At 46.2% G+C, this 24,039-nt stretch overlaps 1 protein-coding gene across 1 annotated transcript in view; it reads left to right on the top strand.

Moving 5' to 3' along the window:
- The window catches only part of RNF19A (ring finger protein 19A, RBR E3 ubiquitin protein ligase), a 104,896-nt gene that overhangs the window by 78,922 nt on the left and 1,935 nt on the right, over positions 1-24,039 (top strand). The window contains exon 9 of the mRNA XM_030217305.1: positions 10,322-10,465. Coding sequence (XP_030073165.1) covers positions 10,322-10,465 — 144 coding nt within the window. The remainder of the gene's footprint in view (positions 1-10,321; positions 10,466-24,039) is intronic.

The raw sequence follows: 24,039 nt of genomic DNA, 5'->3' as shown, positions 1-24,039 counted from the left end.
AAAAGGCGGTATAGAAAATTCTTAATAAACATAAACTAAAATAAACTTGGTGGAGCTGGGATAGATAGAGATATATAGAGAATACCTTCATGAGCATAGAGAGAGAGAGCAGCTTTTAAACTAGAAATTGGTGAAAGCCGTCAGTCACTCAAAAATGGCATGATTCGGAACATAGTAAATGATGGCAGAAAAAAGTCCTGATGAACGGTCCATCCAGCGGAGCAGCTGCAAAGGTCAAAAATTTACATTGAATATGAATGCTATTCAAAAATACCATCCTGGATGCCCAGACCAGACATATTCCATGTATTAAAAAAGGAGGAATGAAGGGCAAACGACAGCCAGCATGGTTAAGTGAGGTGAGGGATGCTTATTAGAGCTTAAAAGAAAATGCTTCCGAAAATGGAAGAAGGAACTGACTGAAAGTAATAGGAAACAATATAAGGAATGGCAAGTCAAATGCAAAGCGCTGATAAGGAAGGTAGAGTTATATTTCAACGGTTTTTAATGATGACAAACATTATAGTCTCATTATACAACCATCTGCTAATAACAAAAGTGCATCTACCAATTACATCTAGCGTGTTCTTGTAATTACATGATGTCACCAAATTATAATTCCTAACATTTTTATGAAGCATATAACAGATTTTCACCAGTTATCAATTGTACCAAAATGAAAATTCAAATTGCTAGTGAATACAAAATGAACCTTCCCCATAACAAAGACCCTTCCTCCCTTCTAAACACCCCCCTACCCAACCCCCCCACCTCTCCCTCCCCCCATCCTAATCCCTCCCCCCCCCCCCATCCCGAGACCTGAAGGATCTTAACCTAATCAACATTTAGGAACTCACCCTGCATTAAGGAGTAGACTCCGACCTCTAGGGCTAAGGATGCGTAAATAGGGCCCCCAGAGGGCCAGAAACGCCACTCTCTTTCTCTGCGAGAATCTAATCTCGCTAGCCTCCCAAGAAACCAGCTGATGCAACTGATTTCTCCAGTGCCAATATGCGAGAGGGTCTTTAACTGTCCAATATTGTAAAATGCACTTCCTAGCTAATAAACACATCTTACGAAGCATCAGTACTGTAAAGCGATTTTGACCTCTAAAGGACCCTGGAAGATCTAAGATTAATTGTTCAACATTTCCCAAAATCTTAATCCCCAGTCGCCCTTCCCAAAAGCCTCGAACCTGAGTCCAAAATCTTTGCAATGCAGGACAACTCCAGAACATATGCAGCAGCGTACCTGGACTCATTCCACACTTGAGACAATTTGAACTACGGTTCTCACCCATGTGTGCTAATTGAGTCGCTGACACATACCCCCTATGGATACATCAGTATGCACATTCTCTCAGTCAGGCATCTGTTACCAACAGGGGTATGCGCCACTGCCCTTGATATATTCCAAGACTCCAGTATCATGCCCAGCTCCCTCTCCCACGCCCGCCTCATTGGTCCATAGTCTCTGGGGGGTTGCCATCTAGTTAGTGCCTTACAGAGCAAGGAGACAGTGACCTCTCCCTCGCCTACTGAATTGAAAAAATCTTGAAGCTTGCCCCCCAATTGACCAGATAAGGAAGCCCCCGGCAGTGAAGCCATATAATGTTGTACTTGTCTTATGGCAAATCTATTGCCCCAGGAATCCCCCACCTTACTTAACAAGTCCGTAGTTGAGAGGGGCTGCCCATCTTCGCCCACCAGATGTGCCAAACATGTAACCCCCCCGACTCACCCAGTCAGCAAAATGACGGCTCGACATCCCAGGTAAAAACTCACTATTCCCACATATAGTCAGCTGATCTGTCACTGTTGGATCTCCTCCAAGCCTTCGCACAAGCCTTCTCCACACCTCTCGAATTGGTCTCAACATCACACTTTTACGTAATCCTTCTGGTATATTACCAGTTTTATGATGTAGCAATGAAAAAAGCCAGTAAGGTTCAAAATATGCCTTCTCCAGCGCAATAGGGGTATAACGTTGTGTACCTAGGAACCAATCTCCTAGATGGCGTAACTGACATGCCTGATTATATAGCGCTAAATCAGGCATTCCCATCCCACCGCTGCTCCACCTGCCAATAAGGTGGGAGAATCGTATCCGTGGTTTCCTACCTTTCCAACAGAAGCTCGATGCTAGTGCATAAAACCTCTGAAGATCTCTCCGATATAACCAGATTGGTATTGTCTGCAAGACATAGAGCCACTTTGGAAATAGTACCATCTTTATGAGATTTATTCTACCCAGCAGTGATAGTGGCAGATCCAGCCAACCCTGTAGCACCTTCCTGGTCTCCTCCAGCAACCACTTAATATTTAGCTCGTGTAAACGAGAAGTATCCATAGGCAACAAAATTCCTAAATATTTAAAAGCGGTTTGCGCCCTTCTGAGTGGAAATTCACCTCTCCAACATCTCCAAACCTCCTCTGACGAGGCCAGAGCCTCTGACTTATCAAGATTTAACCGGAGCCCCGTATAGTCTCCATATTCGGAAACGATCTCCAGTAATGCACTCAAAGATTCTTGCGGGTTCATCAAGTGTACCAGAATATCATCGGCAAAAGCCGCCACCTTAAATGCCTCTTTTCCTATCTTCATTCCTGTTACTGCAGGCTGCCTCATTATGTCTCTTAATAAGGGGTCTAACGTTAGCACAAACAATAAGGGCGATAGAGGGCATCCCTGTCGCGTTCCCCTGCCTATTGCAAAGTCTGATGTTTCAAACCCATTGACCGAGATGCGGGCCCTTGGTGTCGAGTATAATGCTTTAATCCCTGACATAAATCTCCCTGAGAACCCGTACTTTCGAAGGACCGCGTATAAGAAATCCCAATGGACCCGATCAAACGCTTTTTCTGCGTCAAAGCTTATTAATAAAGAATGTTTGTTCCCTCTACTGCTAGCTTCCAAGGAGATCAAAACTCTGCGGACATTTTTTGCGATTGTCCGTCCCTTTACAAACCCTACTTGGGTATCATGTATTAAGTCCGGTAGAATCCTCGCTAATCTGTTCGCCATGATCTTTGGTAGAGAGAGTCTTTTACGTATATTAGAAGCAAGAAGCTGGCAAAGGAATCAGTTGGACCGCTAGATGACCGAGGGATAAAAGGGACAATCAGGGAAGACAAAGCCATAGTGGAGAGATTACATGAATTCTTTGCTTCGGTCTTCACTGAGGAAGATGTGAGAGAGATACCAGTGCCAGAAATGGTATTCAGTGCTGATGAGTCAAAGAAACTGAAACAAATCTCTGTAAACATGGAAGATGTATTGACAAATTGAAGAATAGCAAATTGCCTAGACCGGATGGTATACATGCCAGAGTACTGATAGAATTGAAAAATGAACTTGCAGAGCTATTGTCAGCAATATGTAATTTATCTTTAAAATCAAGCATGGTACCAGAAGATTGAAAGGTGGCCAATATAATGCTGACTTTTTTTTTTAAGGGTTACAGAGGTGATCCAGGAAATTATAGACTGGTGAGCCTGATGTCTGTGCTGGGCAAAATGGTAGAGACTATGATAAAGAACAAAATTACAGAGCATATACATAAATTTGATGAAGGAACATTTTGCCTCACCAATCTACATTTCTTTGAAGGGGTGAATAAGCATGTGGATAAAGATGAGCCGGTCGATAATGTGTGTCTGGATTTTCAAAAGGCTTTTGAAGTACCTTATGAATGACTCCCAAGGAAATTAAAAAATCATGGGATAGGAGGCAATGTCCTATTGTGGATTAAAAACTGGTTAAAAGATAGAAAACTGAGAACGGGGTTAATTGGTCAGTATTCTTAATGGAAAAGGGTAGATAGTAGGGTTCCCCAGGGATCTGCTGGTACCGCTGCTTTTTAACATATCTATAAATGATGTAGAGGTGGGAATAACTAGTGAAGTAATTAAATTTGCTGATGACACAGTTATCCAAAATTGTTAAATTGCAAGAGAATTGTGAAAAATTACAAGAGGACCTTAACGAGACTTGGCATTCAAATGGCAGATGACTTTTATTGTGAGCAAGTGCAAAGTGATGCATGTGGGAAAGATGATCCCAAATCATAGTTACGTGATTCAAGGTTCCACATTAGGAGTAGCCATCCAGGAAAAGGATCTAGGTGTCATTGTTGATACGTTGCTCAGTGTGCAGTGGCGGCTAAAGCAAGTAGAATGTTAAGAACTTTTAGGAAAGGTATGGAAAATAAAATTGAGAATGTTATAATGCCTTTGTATTGCTCCATGGTGCAACCGCACCTCAAATACTGTGTACATTTCTGGTCACCGAATCTCAAAAAAGATATAGTGGAATTAGAAAAGGTACAGAGAAGGGCGACGAAAATGATAAAGGGGGTGGGACAACTGTACGAAGAAAGGCTAAAGCGGCTAGAGCTCTTCTGCTTGGAGAAGAGACGGCTAAGGGGAGATATGATAAAGGTTTATAAAATACTGAGTGGAGTGGAACAAGTAGATGTGATGTGCATCGCTTGTTTACTTTTTCCAAAAATACTAGGACTAGGGAACATGCAAAGAAGCTACTAAGTAAATTTGAAATGAATCCGAGATATTTCTTAAATAAGTAATTCTACTCTGAAATTCGTTGCCAGAGAATGTGGTAAAAACAGTTAGCTGTGTTTTAAAAGTTTGGATAATTTCCTAAAAGAAAAGTCCATAAGCCATTATTAAGATGGACTTGGGAAAATCCACTGCTGATTCTAAGATAAACAGCTTCAAATCGGTTTTGCTGTTTTGGGATCTTGCCAGGTACTTGTGACCTGGATTGGCCACTGATGGAAACAGGATACTGGACTTGATAGACCTTTGGTCTGTCCCAGTATGGTAATGCTTATGTTCTTATTTTGCTGTAGAGCAGTGCCTCTCAACCCAGTACTCAGAGCACACTCGCCCAGTCAGGTTTTCATGATATCTACAATAAATATGCATGAGAGAGATTTGTGTGCACTACTTGCTTGGTGATCAAATCTATTTCATGGATATTTATTGTGGGCATTCTGAAAACCTGACTGGGTGTGCCCTGAGGACTGGATTCAGAATCACTGGCATAGAGCAATCAGACTTCAGTCTGGCAGCCTCTGTGATGCCCTGGAGGAGGGTCTTCCAGATGAAGAGCATCACCTTGGTGGCAGGAAGTGATTCTGTTATTAGAACCTGCCATTCAGTGATGCAGTATCCTGAGAAAGGCTCTGTAGTTGATCAATCAAAATGTAGGTAACCGGGTGCATGGGAGCCATGAAGATAATTTAGCAACTGTGTGAAGTTTTGGAAAGTTATGCAAGGAGTAACAATCTTCGTTTTCTGAATTTTCCTTGGTTCTTTGCAGTAATACCCAGGGATATGTGAAACGTTATATGATGGAAACTTTGGGACAACAGCAGTCAGGCAGCTGAGTTCTCCCGCCCTCCCTTCAGGTCCTGCCGTCTATCTCTCCTCCCTGTTTCCAGCAGTGAACCGTGGCGCGGGCAGCTCTGAAGACAGCTGCTTCTGGCTGCCCCGATCTCGTCGCTGCTTCATCCCACCTTTTTAAGTTCCTATGAGTGGGACGAAGCAGCAAGATTGACCGGGCAGCCGGAAGCAGCTGTCTTCAGTACTGCCCTTGCCGCTGCTCATTGCTAGAAACAGGAGAGATACCTGGCCAGACCTGAAGGAAGGGAGGGAGAGCTCAGATACCTAGCTGTGGGGACAGGGAGCAGGAAGCCTCGAAACAAAGCAACCAAACCTGTGAGCTACTTCTTCCACATTCTCATTTTTTATTGTTGGTACCGTTTTTATTTGATCCCACTTATATTTTCAATCATGCCAGCTTGTGCAACATACAAATGTACACACAGAGGACGTATAACAGAATAACTTTTCATAGGTAGAGTAGTAATTTCTATAAATTGTAATCAGTGTCATTTGGAGGGACTGGTTATAGTGACCCACAGAGAGGGGGCACTGGAAATCTGAGGGGGGGGGGGCGCTGGACCCATGGGGTGGTAGGACTGGAGAGAAGGGAGAGAGGTCCTAGACCTGCAGGGGAGGAAGAAAGGGGAAGGGACACAGAGGGACAATGCCAGACATGGGAGGGGTATATGGACACGGGGAAGATGGTAGACCGTGGAGAATAGGAATGCAGAGAAGGGAGATGCTGGACTTGTGAGGGTGGGCATAGGGACACAGAAGAGTGGTGCTGGATGTAGGTGGAGGGGACAGGGATAGGCTTAGGGCTGTCTCTGTCCAGGGGGCAAATGTCCTAGTTGCACCCTCTTTACATCATCTCTGGCATGTGTGATCTTTATATTTTGCACTATATAGGAGGAAATGCATATCTGTCTATTTCTGTGGTGTGGCTTCTTGTGGTTTTAGGTTAATATATGTTTATCATTTTTGGTCAGATTTTATGTATTTGGCATTTGTGTTCTGTGTGTGTGACCGAGGTATTCTGTTAGCATGAATTTTCTGTGTAGCATTCTGTAGTAATTTGGCTTGTTCAGTTTTCCTGGTAGTGAAGGGGATATTTGTGAGGGGAGATGGGAATTTTGTTGACCCCTTGTTCTGTATTATTTGTGATTTATAAAACAACAGTTGTACAGAATATTGCTTCTCTTTATACTTTAATAAAATGATTTAAATATAAAATCAAAATGAGGCTTGTGCAGATAGGATCCAACAGAGCTTGTGGGGGCGGGAACAGGACAGAGCTTGCAGGAACGGGATGGGGATGGAGCTCACAGGGACGCGTCATTCTCTACTTGGGGATGAACACAAGAACTGTCAAGTTAGTAATGAGAACAAGAAGTTTTCAGAAGCTTCTTGTAGAAGCAAACCAATACTAAAAATTTTCAAATATGTTTGAAACAAAAAACAAAACAAAACCTGTGAGAGTTGGTTAGACCACTGAGGCCATAGGAGACAATTTTTCAAAAATGATTGGGGGTGCTAAACTGAACACAAGTTTAGCTCCCCGGTCACAGTAAAGGAGTTTTCTCAATATAGGGGGTGCTCAAGTACCCACAACACCCACAGAGCTGATAGCTATGGCTGAGGTTGAGAGTACTACAGGAGGATAAGAAAATAGCAGTAAATGAATTCTTTGCCTTGCTCTTTGATGAGAAGGATGTTGGGGGGGGGGTCATACGCACACCAGAAATCTTCTTTGGTAATGATTACCAAATCCCCCAGATGGTATTCACTCCAGAGTTCTGAGAAAGTTCAAACCAGTGTTGCCAGATGGAAAATTTTCCACGTCCCAAACCAGCCCAAAAACTGCACAGTCATTTGCATATGAATGACATCATTAATAAATATTAATGAGGTCATGTGCACACAAATGACGTCATTAAGCTTGCCTCCGTGGGGTTTCTATTGGCCACGGCCGCGGGAAAACCAGCCAACCCGTGGCCGGCGAAAAAATCACAGCGGGGCAAAAAAAAAGCCGCCCAAAATCCCGCAACCCGCACGCGGTGTTAAAAAGCCGCAGCGGGTTGCGGAAAGGAGCCCAGTTGGGCAAGAAACCTGCAGCCCTGGCAACTTTGGTTCAAACATGAATTGCTAACCTGTTGCAAGTAATCTGTAACCTATCATTTAAAACACCTAGACTACCTAATTAAACACCATTTTCAAAAAGTGCTTAAAGATGAGCTAGGAAATTAGACTGGTGAGCCTGACACTGGTGCCAGACAAAAGGTATTAAAAACAAACACAAATTATCAAATTGCACAAATTGAAATGAGTCATGGGTTTAGCGAAGGCAAATTTTGCCTTACTAATTTATATTTTTTGATTTTATAAACAAGCAGATAAAGGTGAGCCAGTTTTAGAAACACATCTTAATGTAAATAGCAGCATTTACACACACATTACATATGTGTTTAAATACTGTTTTGAGACCGTTGCTATTTACTTGTGGATATCCACACCATGAAGAAATTTCAAGGGGGTCTGGTTTGGACATGGCTTGAGCAGAGCTAAACTCGACTTGTATATTCCCCATTTTATATTCCTGCCAGAATTCTGCACCAAAAAATTGCAAAATCTGCAAGTGTGTCTTTAATTTAACCTGAATTACAGCCCCCCCCCCCCCCCCCCGTACACAGATACCATCTATATTTTTCCAAGCCCCCTCCCTTCACCCATACATAGCATCCACGTTTACAGCCCCCACCCACCCACCTACAGCATCTACCTTTTTTTTTTGTTGTTAACAGTCCCCTCCCTCCACATACCCACACATATATAGCATTCACCTTTTTTACAGCCCCCTCCTTCCACCCACAGCATCCAACCATTTTTTTACAGCCCCCTTCTTCCATCCACCCACATACATACATAAAGCATCTGTTGCTTTTTCATTTAACAGCTCCCTCCTTGCCTGCAGCCAGAGGCCATCAATATATTTTCTTTCATCCTGCCCCTGCATTCACCTGTGAGATAGGAGCTGCATGGGAGTACTTCGGGGCAGGAAAGAGCTCTACTCTTTCCTGCCCACTGGTCTGGGCCGATGCCACTGCTTTTTCTAAATCTGCTTGAAATATCAATGGTCATTTTGAAAAAGCGGTGGCAAGAGCCAGAGAGCAGCAGCAGCAGCGGGCAGGAAAGAGTAGGGCTCTTTCCTGCCACTAGACCACCAGGTGTACTCAGGTAACTCTGGGAGGGTGGCGGTGATGATGAGGCCAGCCATCCAGCCTTGGAGTACATAATTCTAGCAGGGATATTTTTACAAAGGAAATATACATATTATGAGTAAACTGTCCATGCCAAGATTTACACCAGCTCAGAAGGTGTGTATAGATTATGTTTTTTAAAAAGTGCTTGTTTCAACATTGGGCTTTACAAAAAAAAAAAAAAAAAACGATTAAAGGAGTCATTTTCCTTAATCCCAGGTAGTTTGTCCACCTCTAAAATGAAACCAAGTTAGAATTATGGCTTCACTAAATTAGTGACACCTACAGATGTAGATTTATAAAATGGGGTAGCTACACATGGAGTACGTGGAAGTTGTGCAATCATCATTTCCATATGAAGGCACCAAGTCTCTGCTGTTTCGTTTTTTCAGTGTATATGTTTGCAAAATGGCTGCTGCCCCTGCATGTGCCAGCAAATATACGCCTGCAAGCGTTTTAGAAAAGGCTCTGTTATATTCTTCTTTAAGATACCATTGAAATTGAGCACATCCTGACTTGAGCATCTCAATTCTAATCTCTATATTCCACAGGGGTAGCAGAATGCCCTTTCATGTTTAGACAAGCTTGCCCTCAACTCCACCACGGACCTTATGCCTCTGCTCCTCCATCTATCTATTTGCTCCCTCATCTTTGCATTTCCCTGCTTATAACCTTGCTTTCTCCTCCCAATCTTTCTTTCTCTTCTTCTCCCACCATAGTTCCTGCATCAGCCCCCCAACCCCCTCCTTTCATCCTGAGCTCACATTTCCCATCTGTCCCCTTATCAGACCCAACATTAGATCCTTTCTCCTATCCCGAGTCCCTGTGTTATCTTTGAACCCCCTTTTCCCTGCCCTAATATTAGCACTCTTCTGCCACCAACCCCCAGCATTAGACCACTTTTGCCATCCCAACCATCTGCTACAATAAACATCCTTTTGCTATCCCTAAAGTCACATCAGATTCATCTCTAAGCCCCAGCCTCCCTTTCCCATTCCCAACACTACCACCTTCCCCTGCAGAGCTTGTTTTGCTGATGCTCTGGTATCCTTGACTTGCTCTGGCCACCGTTAACTGCATGATTGCCAACATTGGTTGAATTTTAGATTACAGAAAACTGTGCAAGCTGTTAGTTTCCTATCCATTTGATTTATATGCAGGTATATTTTATTTTGAATGATGCTGTAGTGTGCTTTCAATCAATATTAATTAAAAATATATGTGTATATTATTTAGTTCTTTGACTTACATTTTAAGAATACATATTTCATTTGTGACTTACAATTGTCTTATATAATTATGTGTGTGTTTATTATATGTTAATATGATGAGAGTTCCTTGCCTATATGAGAGTCCCTTTGCCAAGATGTTGAGGGCCCCTTTTACAAAGGCATGCTAGCGTTTTTGGCACACACTAAAAATAAATGTGCATTAAACACTAGACGCCCATATATTCCTATGGGTATCTCTAGCATTTAGCGCGCAGTAGAAATGCTACTGTGTCTTTGTAAAAGACGTCCTAAGTGTTGTTGTATTTGTGTAACATTGGAGCAGTCAGAAGTGGGGGAGGGGGGCAGTATCAACCCTAAAATCAGATGAACTATTTAAGTACAAGTTAATGTTGCTTGTTGGCATATAAAAATATTTGTTCCAAAGGTTGGAAATTCAAGCAGATGTGCAGAAAGAGCGCTATAGTCTGAGTGGAGAATCTGGAACAGTAAGTTTGGGAACAGTGAGTGACAATGCAAGCACCAAAGCGATGGCAGGATCCATTCTTAATTCATTTACCCCATTGGACAGGTGAGAGAAAAAAAAAAACGTACCCAGTTGTTTGACTTAGATCATGTGCAAGTCCTAAGTTTTGAGCTCATAATTGTCTTTCCTTGGCTTTTTGGCTGAGACTGAGCACCTGTAGAACATGGTGGGTTAACCCCCTGCTACCTGCCCCCTACTGGGGACATAATTACATTACAAACATTGCCAAAGTAGGATTAATACAATAGTAAAACAAAGGATAACAAAGAAGTAATGTTGCAAAGAATAAATGAATGTAATACAATTGAACACAAAAATCTAAAATACTTAAACTATAATTATCATAAAACTCAATGTGGCTGTTTCGGTTTTTACCTGCATCGGGGTTACATTCTAACATTTCTTTAAATAACAATTTTGATATAAAACCTCATTTTACAAAGGGGAGGGGTTTGCTTGCAAGTGCTAATGGTGACAGTCACACTTCAGTAGAACTCTGTCAACCCTGCCAGGGATCACCCGTTTTGTCAGATGTTAATATAAAAGTGCTCGCCTGTTTTTTGGAGCCTGATAATCTGTGCCACATCACCATGCCACCACATTGTGTAAATAGTGTTGCTCAGCGTCTTCAAACCATTTTCCTAGAATATAAAAGATGGAATTTGATTGGACACTTATATATATATATATATATATATATATATATATAGGCTCCAGTGAACCAAGGTAACTTTCTGTGCATATACCAAATGAAAACTATATATATATATATATATAGGCTCCAGTGAACCAAGGTAACTTTCTGTGCATATACCAAATGAAAACTAATAGTACATAGTAGTGACAGAAGTAGACCAGTATCTCTTGCCATAAGTTTAGAATCTTACCCCTTCCCTTCCCTCCATCCCCCACGGTGCAGCATCTTTCTTTCCTTTGCTTACCTCCAAGATAAGCATCTTTCCATCCCCTCCATCCCCCAGGTACCAGCATCTTTCTCTCATACTCCCCACCCCCAACACACACCTCTATGGTCCATCATTGGTCTCTTTCCTTCCCTCTTTCCCCCCCAGTCACATGGGCCTGGCATATTTCCTCCTTCTTCCTTCCTCCTGTGGTCCTAAGCTCTCAAACGCCTGCATTAGCATGACCATTAACAGCAAAGCATTTATGACAGGCTGCTATAGGTTCTTCCCTCTGCTGGGTCCTGCATAGCAGAAATAGGAAGTGGAAACAGAGGGAAGGCCCTAAGGTGGCCACAGGCAACCTATGGTGATCATTGCCAATGTAGGCAAGTTTCTCCGAGGACAAGCAGGCTGCTTGTTCTCACTGATGGGTGACGTCCACGGCAGCCCCTCCAATCGGAATCTTCACTAGCAAAGTCCTTTGCTAGCCCTCGCGCGCCCGTGCGCACCGCGCATGCGCGGCCGTCTTCCCGCCCGAAACCGGCTTGAGCCGGCCAGTCTTCTTTCGTCCGCACTCGTGTCGGGCCCCGGAGAGTCGACCTCGCGCGTCCGTTGTTTAAATCGACGTGTTTTTTCTTCGGAAAAGGTTTAAATTCGTTCGGAAAGTGCTCCGAAAACCCCCTTGGGTTTCGTTTGCCCCTTCCCGTACTTCCAGTCTTTGCCCCGGTAAGTTTTCTTTCGTCGTCGGGGTAGGCCTCTTTTCGGCCTCGGTCGAGATTTTTCTCCCTCAAAGTTTTGGTGCTCAAATTCGTCATTTCGGATTTTGATTTCGCCGGCGTGATTTTTCCGCCCATGACATCGAAGCCTTCCAGCGGCTTCAAGAAGTGCACCCAGTGCGCCCGGGTAATCTTGCTCACTGATAGGCACTCGTCGTGTCTTCAGTGTCTGGGGGCCGAGCACCGTCCTCAGAACTGTAGTCTGTGTTCCCTGTTACAAAGGCGGACTCAGGTAGCGAGATTGGCCCAGTGGAACGTTTTGTTCTCGGGCTCTTCGTCGGCATCGACACCAAGGTCATCAAGTGCATCGACGTCGTCAGCGTCCAGACCTTCATCCTCGGCCGCCAGTGCATCGAGTGCATCGAGGCATCGGCCCTCTGCATCGGCGCCAAGACATCGGATAGCTGCATCGACGTCGGTGGTACCGGGACCTCGTCTGCTGATGTCGTCGGACGGTGGTGCATCGTCAGGAGTGCAGGTGAGGGCTGTCCATTCCCCTGCTGGTGGCGGTGAGCCTTCGGGTGGGTCTCCCCCTACCCTGAGGGCTCCTGCGGTACAGCCCCCCCGAGATCGACCTCCTTCGACCTCGGCCCCGAGGAAGCGACGGCTGGATTCTACGTCCTCCTCGTCGGTGCCGGGGAGCTCCGGTGACATGCTTCGGAAGAAGTCGAAGAAGCATCGACACCGGTCTCCTCCCCGCGTCGGCACCGAGAGCTCTGGGTCGCCGAGGGAGTCGGCACCCAGCAGGCATCGGCACCGAGAGGACCGCTCACCCTCTGTTCAGGAGGTGTCGATGCGCTCCACTCTGGACAGCCCGGAACAGCCTCCACGCCCGGAACAGGTTCTGACGTCGACGCCTGCATCGACCTCCATGCCTTTCTCTGCAGCCGCTCTGAACGAGAGCCTCCGGGCCGTTCTCCCAGAGATTCTGGGAGAGCTGTTGCGCCCTACCCCTCCGGTACCGGCGGTGCTTGCGCCTCCGGTACCGTCGAGCGTGGCGCCGGCTGGCCCATCGCCCGGGGTGAGGTCCCCGACGTCGGTACCGCGTGCGGTGCCGACTGCGGCCACCTTTCAGGAAGGCTCCCCGACTACGTCGGCAGAGGGAGCTTCGCCGATGCGGGCGAGGGAGTCTACCTCTCGACGCCCCCATCGTGGACGTGGCTCCACTGAGTCGAGCCGGGCGAGGTTGCAGACACAGGTTCGTGAACTTGTGTCTGACACCGAAGGTGAGGCCTCGTGGGAAGAAGAGGAAGACCCCAGATATTTCTCTGACGAGGAGTCTGAGGGTCTTCCTTCTGATCCCACTCCCTCCCCTGAAAGACAGCTTTCTCCTCCTGAGAGTCTGTCTTTCGCTTCCTTTGTCCGGGAGATGTCTACGGCCATCCCCTTCCCGGTGGTTGTGGAGGACGAGCCCAGGGCTGAAATGTTTGAGCTCCTGGACTATCCTTCTCCACCTAAGGAAGCGTCCACTGTTCCCTTGCACCATGTCCTGAAAAAGACATTGCTTGCGAACTGGACCAAGCCATTAAGTAATCCCCACATCCCCAAGAAGATCGAGTCCCAGTACCGGATCCATGGGGACCCAGAGCTGATGCGCACCCAGTTGCCTCACGACTCTGGAGTTGTGGATCTGGCCCTAAAGAAGGCTAAGAGTTCTAGGGAGCATGCTTCGGCGCCCCCGGGCAAAGACTCTAGAACCTTAGACTCCTTTGGGAGGAAGGCCTACCATTCCTCTATGCTCGTGGCCAAAATCCAGTCTTACCAGCTCTACACGAGCATACACATGCGGAACAATGTGCGGCAGTTGGCGGGCTTGGTTGATGCGCTCCCCCCTGAGCAAGCCAAGCCTTTTCAGGAGGTGGTCAGGCAGCTGAAGGCGTGCAGAAAATTCCTGGCCAGAGGGGTGTATGACACCTTTGATGTTGCGTCCAGGGCCGCTGCTCAAGGTGTGGTGATGCGCAGGCTCTCATGGCTGCGTGCCTCCGACCTGGAGAATAGACTCCAGCAGCGGATTCGCCTTGCCGTGCGGACAATATTTTTGGAGAGAAGGTCGAACAGGTGGTAGAGCATCTCCACCAGCGGGATACCGCATTCGACAAGTTCTCCCGCGCACAGCCTTCAGCATCTACCTCTACAGGTAGAAGATTTTTTGGGGGAAGGAGGACTGTTCCCTACTCTTCTGGCAAGCGTAGGTACAATCCTCCTTCTCGACAGCCTGCGGCCCAGGCTAAGCCCCAGCGCGCTCGCTCTCGTCAGCAGCGTGCGCCTCAGCAAGGCCCCGCGGCTCCCCAGCAAAAGCAAGGGGCGAGCTTTTGACTGGCTCCAGCAGAGCATAGCCGACATACAAGTGTCAGTGCCGGGCGACCTGCCGGTCGGGGGGAGGTTGAAAGCTTTTCACCAAAGGTGGCCTCTCATAACCTCCGACCAGTGGGTTCTGCAAATAGTCCGGCAAGGATACACCCTCAATTTGGCATCAAACCCTCCAAATTGTCCACCGGGAGCTCAGTCTTACAGCTTCCAGCACAAGCAGGTACTTGCAGAGGAACTCTCCGCCCTTCTCAGCGCCAATGCGGTCGAGCCCGTGCCATCCGGGCAAGAAGGGCTGGGATTCTATTCCAGGTACTTCCTTGTGGAAAAGAAAACAGGGGGGATGCGTCCCATCCTAGACCTAAGGGCCCTGAACAAGTATCTCGTAAAAGAAAAGTTCAGGATGCTTTCCCTGGGCACCCTACTTCCCATGATTCAGGAAAACGATTGGCTATGCTCTCTGGACTTGAAGGATGCCTACACTCACATCCCGATACTGCCAGCTCACAGACAGTATCTGCGATTTCAGCTGGGCACACGTCACTTCCAGTACTGTGTGCTACCCTTTGGGCTCGCCTCTGCGCCCAGGGTGTTCACAAAGTGCTTGGCTGTAGTAGCAGCAGCACTTCGCAGGCTGGGGGTGCACGTGTTCCCATATCTCGACGATTGGCTGGTGAAGAACACGTCCGAGGCAGGAGCCCTGCAGTCCAGGCAGATGACTATTCGCCTCCTGGAGCTACTGGGGTTTGTGATAAATTACCCAAAGTCCCATCTTCTCCCAGCACAGAGACTCGAATTCATAGGAGCTCTGCTGGATTCTCGGACGGCTTGCGCCTATCTCCCAGAGGCGAGAGCCAACAACTTGTTGTCCCTCGTCTCGCGGGTGCGAGCGTCCCAGCAGATCACAGCTCGGCAGATGTTGAGATTGCTGGGCCACATGGCATCCACAGTTCATGTGACTCCCATGGCCCGCCTTCACATGAGATCTGCTCAATGGACCCTAGCTTCCCAGTGGTTTCAGGCTGCTGGGGATCTAGAAGACGTGATCCACCTGTCCACGAGTTTTCTCGAATCCCTGTATTGGTGGACGATTTGGTCCAATTTGACTCTGGGACGTCCTTTCCAAATTCCTCAGCCACAAAAAGTGCTGACCACGGATGCGTCTCTCCTGGGATGGGGAGCTCATGTCGATGGGCTTCACACCCAAGGAAGCTGGTCCCTCCAGGAACGCGATCTACAGATCAATCTTCTGGAGTTGCGAGCGATCTGGAACGCTCTGAAGGCTTTCAGAGATCGGCTGTCCCACCAAATTATCCAAATTCAGACAGACAACCAGGTTGCCATGTACTATGTCAACAAGCAGGGGGGCACCGGATCTCGCCCCCTGTGTCAGGAAGCCGTCAGCATGTGGCTCTGGGCTCGCCGTCAAGGCATGGTGCTCCAAGCCACATATCTGGCAGGCGTAAACAACAGTCTGGCCGACAGACTGAGCAGGATTATGCAACCTCACGAGTGGTCGCTCAACTCCCGAGTGGTGCGCCAGATCTTCCAAGCGTGGGGCACCCCCTTGGTGGATCTCTTCGCATCTCGAGCAAACCACAAAGTCCCTCAGTTCTGTTCCAGGCTTCAGGCCCCCGGCAGACTGGCATCGGATGCCTTCCTCCTGGATTGGGGGGAGGGCCTGCTGTATGCTTATCCTCCCATTCCTCTGGTGGGGAAGACTTTGTTGAAACTCAAGCAAGACCGAGGCACCATGATTCTGATTGCTCCTTTTTGGCCGCGTCAGATCTGGTTCCCTCTTCTTCTGGAGTTATCCTCCGAAGAACCGTGGAGATTGGAGTGTTTTCCGACCCTCATAACGCAGGACGAAGGGGCTCTTCTGCATCCCAGCCTCCGGTCCCTGGCTCTCACGGCCTGGATGTTGAGAGCGTAGACTTTGCCTCTTTGGGTCTGTCAGAGGGTGTCTCCCGCATCTTGCTTGCTTCCAGGAAAGATTCCACTAAGAGGAGTTACTTCTTTTTATGGAGGAGGTTTGCCGTCTGGTGTGACAGCAAGGCCCTAGATCCTCGCTCTTGTCCTACACAGACCCTGCTTGAATACCTTCTGCACTTGTCTGAGTCTGGTCTCAAGACCAACTCTGTAAGGGTTCACCTTAGTGCAATCAGTGCATACCATTACCGTGTGGAAGGTAAGCCGATCTCAGGACAGCCTTTAGTTGTTCGCTTCATGAGAGGTTTGCTTTTGTCAAAGCCCCCTGTCAAGCCTCCTACAGTGTCATGGGATCTCAATGTCGTTCTCACCCAGCTGATGAAACCTCCTTTTGAGCCACTGAACTCCTCCCATCTGAAGTACTTGACCTGGAAGGTCATTTTCTTGGTGGCAGTTACTTCAGCTCGTAGAGTCAGTGAGCTTCAGGCCCTGGTAGCCCAGGCCCCTTACACCAAATTTCATCATAACAGAGTAGTCCTCCGCACTCACCCTAAGTTCTTGCCAAAGGTCGTGTCGGAGTTCCATCTGAACCAGTCAATTGTCTTGCCAACATTCTTTCCCCGTCCTCATTCCTGCCCTGCTGAACGTCAGCTGCACACATTGGACTGCAAGAGAGCATTGGCCTTCTACCTGGAGCGGACACAGCCCAACAGACAGTCCGCCCAATTGTTTGTTTCTTTTGATCCCAATAGGAGGGGAGTGGCTGTAGGGAAACGCACCATATCCAATTGGCTAGCAGATTGCATTTCCTTCACTTACGCCCAGGCGGGGCTGGCTCTTGAGGGTCATGTCACGGCTCATAATGTTAGAGCCATGGCTGCGTCGGTAGCCCACTTGAAGTCAGCCTCTATTGAAGAAATTTGCAAAGCTGCGACGTGGTCATCTGTCCACACATTCACATCTTATTACTGCCTGCAGCAGGATACCCGACGCGACAGTCGGTTCGGGCAGTCAGTTCTTCAGAACCTGTTTGGGCTTTAGGATCCAACTCCACCCCCCGAGGGCCCTGTTTGTTCTGTTCCAGGCTGCACTCTCAGTTAGTTGGTAAATTTTTTAGGTCAATCTCAGTTATGTCCTCGCCGTTGCGAGGCCCAATTGACCATGGTTGTTGTTTTGAGTGAGCCTGGGGGCTAGGGATACCCCATCAGTGAGAACAAGCAGCCTGCTTGTCCTCGGAGAAAGCGAATGCTACATACCTGTAGAAGGTATTCTCCGAGGACAGCAGGCTGATTGTTCTCACAAACCCGCCCGCCTCCCCTTTGGAGTTGTGTCTTCCCTTGTATCTTTTTTGCTACATACGAGACTGGCCGGCTCGAGCCGGTTTCGGGCGGGAAGACGGCCGCGCATGCGCGGTGCGCGCGGGCGCGCGAGGGCTAGCAAAGGACTTTGCTAGTGAAGATTCCGATTGGAGGGGCTGCCGTGGACGTCACCCATCAGTGAGAACAATCAGCCTGCTGTCCTCGGAGAATACCTTCTACAGGTATGTAGCATTCGCTTTGAGCTTAGGACAGTGGAGAGAGGAAGAGGGAGAGATGCCAGATCTGTGGGGGTGAGGGAAAGGAAGAGAGACAGATGATAGACTGTAGGGTGAAGGAGCAGGAAACAATCTGGGAGCGACCAGCGACAGCAGAAAACTGGCACTTAAATTGTTTTTTGGGGGTTTTTTTTTGTCTTGCCATGTACCTCAAGGGGTACACATACCACATGTTGGGAATCTATGGTGTAAAACACACTGAAGGTTTGCAAATAAGACTTTTTTTTTTTTAAACAAAGATTAGCTAGACACCCGAGGAGAGGTGCCAGCGAATGTATGGAGCAGGCTGCAAGCAGAAAGAATGCACTGGGAACATGTGCTGGCAGAGTTAAGGGGGATGTACCAAGATTTTCTGAGAACAAGCAGGTAGATAACTTCTTACTACTGGGTAATGTCTTTTGTTGGAGCCTAGCGCTGGAACCCTCCCCAGAGTTTTTTCTAGAAGCCTTTAACAGAGGTTCACCACGCATGTGTGCTCCTCCTTGTCTACTGTTGCCTCACAAGACCAGCTCAACTCAGTCTTTATTTTTCCATGGCACAGTGAGAACATTCTAGCTTGTTTGTTCCACACAGTTTGCATCTCAACTCTCATCGCTGTCCTTCCGGCATATCAAAATAGTGTGTAAGTAAGTTGCACCGGGCCACTTCTCCCTTAGATCTCTTTAGTTGGGTTTGTCAGCACTTAAAGTTTTCTTTATTTTCTGCAGCTCACTAGGCCCGCTTAGGTCTCGGGCACCCGGCCTGGTACATTTTCTGCCAGATATATCCCAGAAAACACAGTGGTTTCAAAAAGTACATCCGTTGCAGCAGGACCGTGTTACTCATAGTTGCACGTAACTGGTGCCGGCAGTGGCTGGGGTCCAATCATATTTCCTTCTCTCATAACTCTGCATATGTAAAGAAGAGGCATGAAAGGTTGTGAGAAGCAACATGAAAGAACTTTTGGCACCAAGAAGTCTGATCCATCGATTTCAGCATCAGAGACGTTGGTCTCTGTAGCACTGGGGGCTGTATCAAACACTAGGGATCCATGGACATAAAGAGGGCCTCGACCTTCTTCAACATCAAGTGTCAACAGTAGCCACAGATCCCCTCCCAGAGGCGAGAAAGGATTCATCGTTGTCCTCATCAGTGCTGAGGGACTCGGGCAGAGGCCAGGAAACATTGGCATTGATCCCACTCAAAGCTTGACATCAAGGCAGTGAAGTCACTTGGTTTTCTCTCAGACCTCTCTACTCCACATAAAGGAGGGAAGTCTCCTCCAGAGGAGCTCTCCTTATTTTGATTTTGTACAGGAGATGGCTAAGCCATCCCATACAGGGCTGAGGCAGACATCCTTCAGAAGGCAACTGACCTCATCAAGAAACATTCTAAATCCATCAAGTCACTATCTCGAGCTACTATCTGGAATGAAGCCATAACGGAAATATACTGTAGCAGCATTTAATTTTTGAAAGGGCGACTATGATAAAATTAAGAAAATGGTTAAAAAGAAGCTTAAAATCAGCTGCAGTGGTTAGGACATTAAATCAAGCATGGACATTGTTTAAAAATATCATCTTGGAAGCCTAGACCAGATGCATTCCAGGTATTTACAAAAGTGGAAAGAAGAGAAAGTGACAGCTAGCATGGTGAAGTGAAAGAGGCTATTTCAGCCAAAAGAATGGCCTTTAAAGAATGGAAAAAGGACCTACATGAAGAAAATGAGAAGCAACATAAGCACTGGCAAGTTGGATGCAAAGCATTGATAAAGAAGGCTAAAAGATAATGTGAAGAGAAGCTTGCTGCAGAGGCAAAAACTCACAGTACATTTTTTCAGGTACATCAGAAGCAGAAAGCCTGCAAGGGAATCCTTGGGACCATTGGATCATGAAGGAGCAAAAGTGGCACTCAGGGAGGACAAGGCCACAGTGGAGAAACGGAATGAGTTCTTTGCTTCGTTTTTTTATGGAAGAAGATGTAAGAGATCTACTTGTACTGGAAATAGTTTTCAAGGGTGATGATGCAGAGGAACTGAAAGAAATCTTGGTGAACCTGGAAGACATACTGAGACAAATCAACAAATTAAAGAGTAGTAAATCACCTGGACCAGATGGCATGCATCCCAAGGGTACTGAAACAACTCAAACATGAAATTGCTACCTGTTAGTAATCTATAACCTGTCGTTAGTTGTCCCTAGTACCTGAAGATTGGAGGGTAGCCAATGTGATGCCGATCTTTAAAAACGGTTCCATGGTAATCTGGGAAATTACAGATGGCTAAGCTTGATGTCCATGCTGGGTAAAATAGTGAAAACTATTGTAAAGAATAAAATTACAGAACACATAAATAAACATGGTTTGATGGGACATGGTTTCAGCCAAGGGAAGTCATGCCTCACCAATTTTCTTCATTTCTTTGAAGGCGTGAACATGTGGATAAAGGTGAGCCAGTTGACATAGAGTATCTAGCTTTTCAGAAAGCTTTTATCAAAGTTCTTCATAAGAGACTCCTGTGAAAATTAGTCATGGGATAGGAGGCAAGGTTCTGTTGTGGATTTGGAATTGGTTATTGGAGAGAAAACAGAGGGTAGAGTTAAATGGTCATTTCTGTCAATGGAGTTGGGTGAATAGTGGAGTGCCACAGGGATGTACTTGGGCCAGTGCTATTTAACATATTTAGAAATGAGCTGGAAATTGGAACGACAAATGAGGTGATTAAATTTGCGGATGACAAAACTATTCAAGGTTGTTAAAACATGTGTACTATGAAACATTGCAGGAAGAACTTAGGAAATTGGAAGACTAGGCATCCAAATGGCAGATTAAATTTAATGTGGACAAATTCAAAGTGATGCACATTAGGAGAATAATCAAAATCCACCTTGGGGGTCAGCGTGCAAGAAAAAGATCTAGGTATTGTCGTAGACAATAAGCTGAAATCTTTTGCCTAGTGTGTGGCCAAAAATCAAATGGGATGCTAGGAATTATTAGGAAAGGGAAGATAAATAAGACCGAGATTACTATAATGCCTTTGTATCGTTCTATGGTGCGACCTCATATTTAGTATTGCTTTCCGTTCTGGTCCCCTTATCTCAAAAAGATATAGGAAATTAGAAAAGCTTTACAGGAGCATGACCAAAATTATGAAGAGGTATGGAACTCCTCTCATATGAGGAAAGACTAAAGAGGTTAGGGCTCTTCAGCTTGAAAGAGACATTTGAAGGGAGATATGATTGAAGTCTGCAAAATCCTGAGTGGTGTAGAACGAGTAGAAATGAATTGGTGTTTTACTCTTTCAAGAAGTGTAATGACTAGGAGACACTCATGGGAATACATTTAAATCAAATAGAAGGTAATAATTTTTCACTCTGTGAATAGTTAAGCTCTGGAACACTTTGCCCGGAGGATGTAGTGACAGCGGTTAGTGTATCTGGGTTTAAAAAATGTTTGGACAAGTTCCTGGATGAAAAGTCCATAGTTTGCTATTGATACATATATGGAATTGGTTGCATGAATGCTGCTACTATTTTGGTTTCTGCCAGGTACTTGTGACTTAGATTGGCCACTGTTGGAAACAGGATACTGGGCTAGATGGACCATTGGTCTGACCCAGTATGGCTATTACGTTCTTGTGTACCATTTGGCTTCTTTGCCTTGAGTATTCATGAAATGTCTGGTAGTAGTAGCTGCAGTACTTCGGAGATGGGGCATACAGGTCTTCCCTTACCTGGACAACTGGTTAATCAGAGCAGCCACTTGGAAATCTGCCACCACTTCCATGAAGTTGAAAATACAACTCTCTAGAACTCCTCAGATTTGTAGTCACCTACCCCAAATCATATCTTCAACCAGTACAGACTTTGGAATTCATAGGGGCTCTTCTCAACATGATTCAAGATTGAGTGTACCTTCCTCAACAGTGAGCAAACAATATAATACATCTCACCATGCAGGTATCCCAGGCAACTCGTATATCTGTACATGATGCTCCGCCTCCTTTGTCATGTCTCACCTCCATTTTCCAATCCTCAATGGACACACTGCTCTTAATGGTCTCTGGCCACAGGGCTCCTTTCTGCCCATATCCAAGTAACTCCACAGCTCCACCATTCTCTTCAGTGATGGGTGGTGTCGCACAATCTGATCTGAGGACTCCTATTTCAACCCCTTCCACATCACAAGGTTCTCACCACTTATGCTTCCATGATACCTCAGTGGTCTCCATACACAGGGTTTTTGATTCTCACAAAAACAGGGGTATCATATCAACTTCTTGGAGTTGTGAGCAGTCTGGAACTCTCTCAAGACCTTCTAGGATCAATTTGTCAACCAGGTAATATTAGTACACGTAGACAATCAAGCAGGGAGGAACCAGATCTTGCCTCCTCTGTCAGCAAGCATCCAGATGGACAAGGGTGGCTTCCCTAAACATCTTCCTCAGAGCTGTTTACTTAGCCGGAAAGCGGAATGCCCTGGCAGACAAGCTCAGCAGAGTACTTCAACCTCACGGTGTCTCAGTCGTCCACCAGAATTTTCAGAAGTGGAGGACACCAGAGATAAACCTGTTTGCTTCTCCTCAGAACAAAAAACTTCCCCAATTCTGTTCCAGACTCTATTCTCCCAATCGCATAGCCTCAGATTCCTTCCTAATTCACTGAAGGAAAGATCTTCTCTACGCTTTTCCCCTACTGCTCCTAATCAGGAATACTGTTCTCAAACTCTGTCGAGACCAAGGAACTATGATTCTAAGTGCTTCTTATTGGCCTCAACAAAATTGGTTTTTTCTACTCCTAGAGTTGTTATACAAGGGACCATTCAGATTGGATCCTTTCCCAGCCCTCATAACTTAGAATGACATCTCTTCTTCATCCTAATCCTCATTCTCTAGCCTTCACAACCTGCTTCTAGGAAGGCCTTGCACAAGAAAAACACCTACAATTGAAAAGGTTTTCCCTCTAGTCAACCTATAAATTGCTCAACCCTATCTTACGTCCTCTACCTGTTCCAATGGAATACCGCTCCATCTATCCAATTCTGGCCTCGTCTAACTCAGTAAGAGTACATTTAAGTACCATAAGTGCATTTCATGCTAAACTTGTTAATAGACCAGTTTCAGTGCATCCCTTAATTGCTAGATTCATGAAAGGTTTATATCGCATTAAACCTTCCATCAAGCCTCCTCCAGTGATGTGGGATCTCAGTGTTGTTCTTTCCTCTCTCATGAAACTTCCGTTCGAACCACTGCGTTCTTCTCTAAAATTCCTCACTTATAAAGTGTTGTTCTTGATAGCTCTTTCTTCTGCCAGAAGAGTTAGTGAGCTCCAAGCCCTTATGGCAGACCCTCCTTACACCAGATATCATAACAGGGTTGTACTCCGAACCCAGTCCAATTCCTCTCTAAGGTTGTTTCATCAATCCATTGTTCTATCTGTCTTCTTTCCTAAACCACATTCTCATCCTTGAGAAGCAGCACTGCATACCTTGGACTGCAAACGTGCTCTGGCGTACTAAAGCCTTTTCGACAATCCTCTCAGCTCTTTGTATCCTTTGATTCTAACAAATTAGGAATTCCCATCACCAAGTGTACAATCTCTACTTTGGGTGGCTGACTGTATCTCTTTTGCTCAGGTTGGGCTGACTCTTGATGGCCGTTTTACCACTCATAATGTGCGTGCTATGGCAACCTCAGTAGCCCACTTTTATGTGTGTCTCACAACTGTCTGGACCAGTATTCCAGGCGGGATTGCTGGTTTGGACAAGCAGGTCTTCAGAATCTTTTTACTGTTTAAAATCCAACTCCACCCTCTGGCCCATTTTTCACCAGGCTCACTATATACTTAACTATCAAAATATACTTCTGTGAGTCTGGTAGCTAATGAGTTCCATTTGTGAGAATATGTCTGCTTGTCCTTGGAGAAAGCTAAGTTGCTCACCTGTAACAGGTGTTTTCTGAGGACAACAGACATATATTCTCACAACCCACCTACCTTTCCTTGGAGTTGTTTTCTTAGCTTTAACACTATATTGCTGGTCCCATGCTCAAGTGTTAGATGAGAAGGCACATGCCCAGTGGGGGCACTGCCTTCAAGATTTAAAGTGGCAGTACACTTTGGCAGTGTCCACACTGGA

The sequence above is a fragment of the Microcaecilia unicolor genome, chromosome 1, assembly GCF_901765095.1.
Source record: "Microcaecilia unicolor chromosome 1, aMicUni1.1, whole genome shotgun sequence".
NCBI lineage: Eukaryota > Metazoa > Chordata > Amphibia > Gymnophiona > Siphonopidae > Microcaecilia > Microcaecilia unicolor.
The sequence above is the reverse complement of the archived record's forward strand: the minus strand, read 5'-3'. Positions and strand labels throughout refer to the sequence as shown.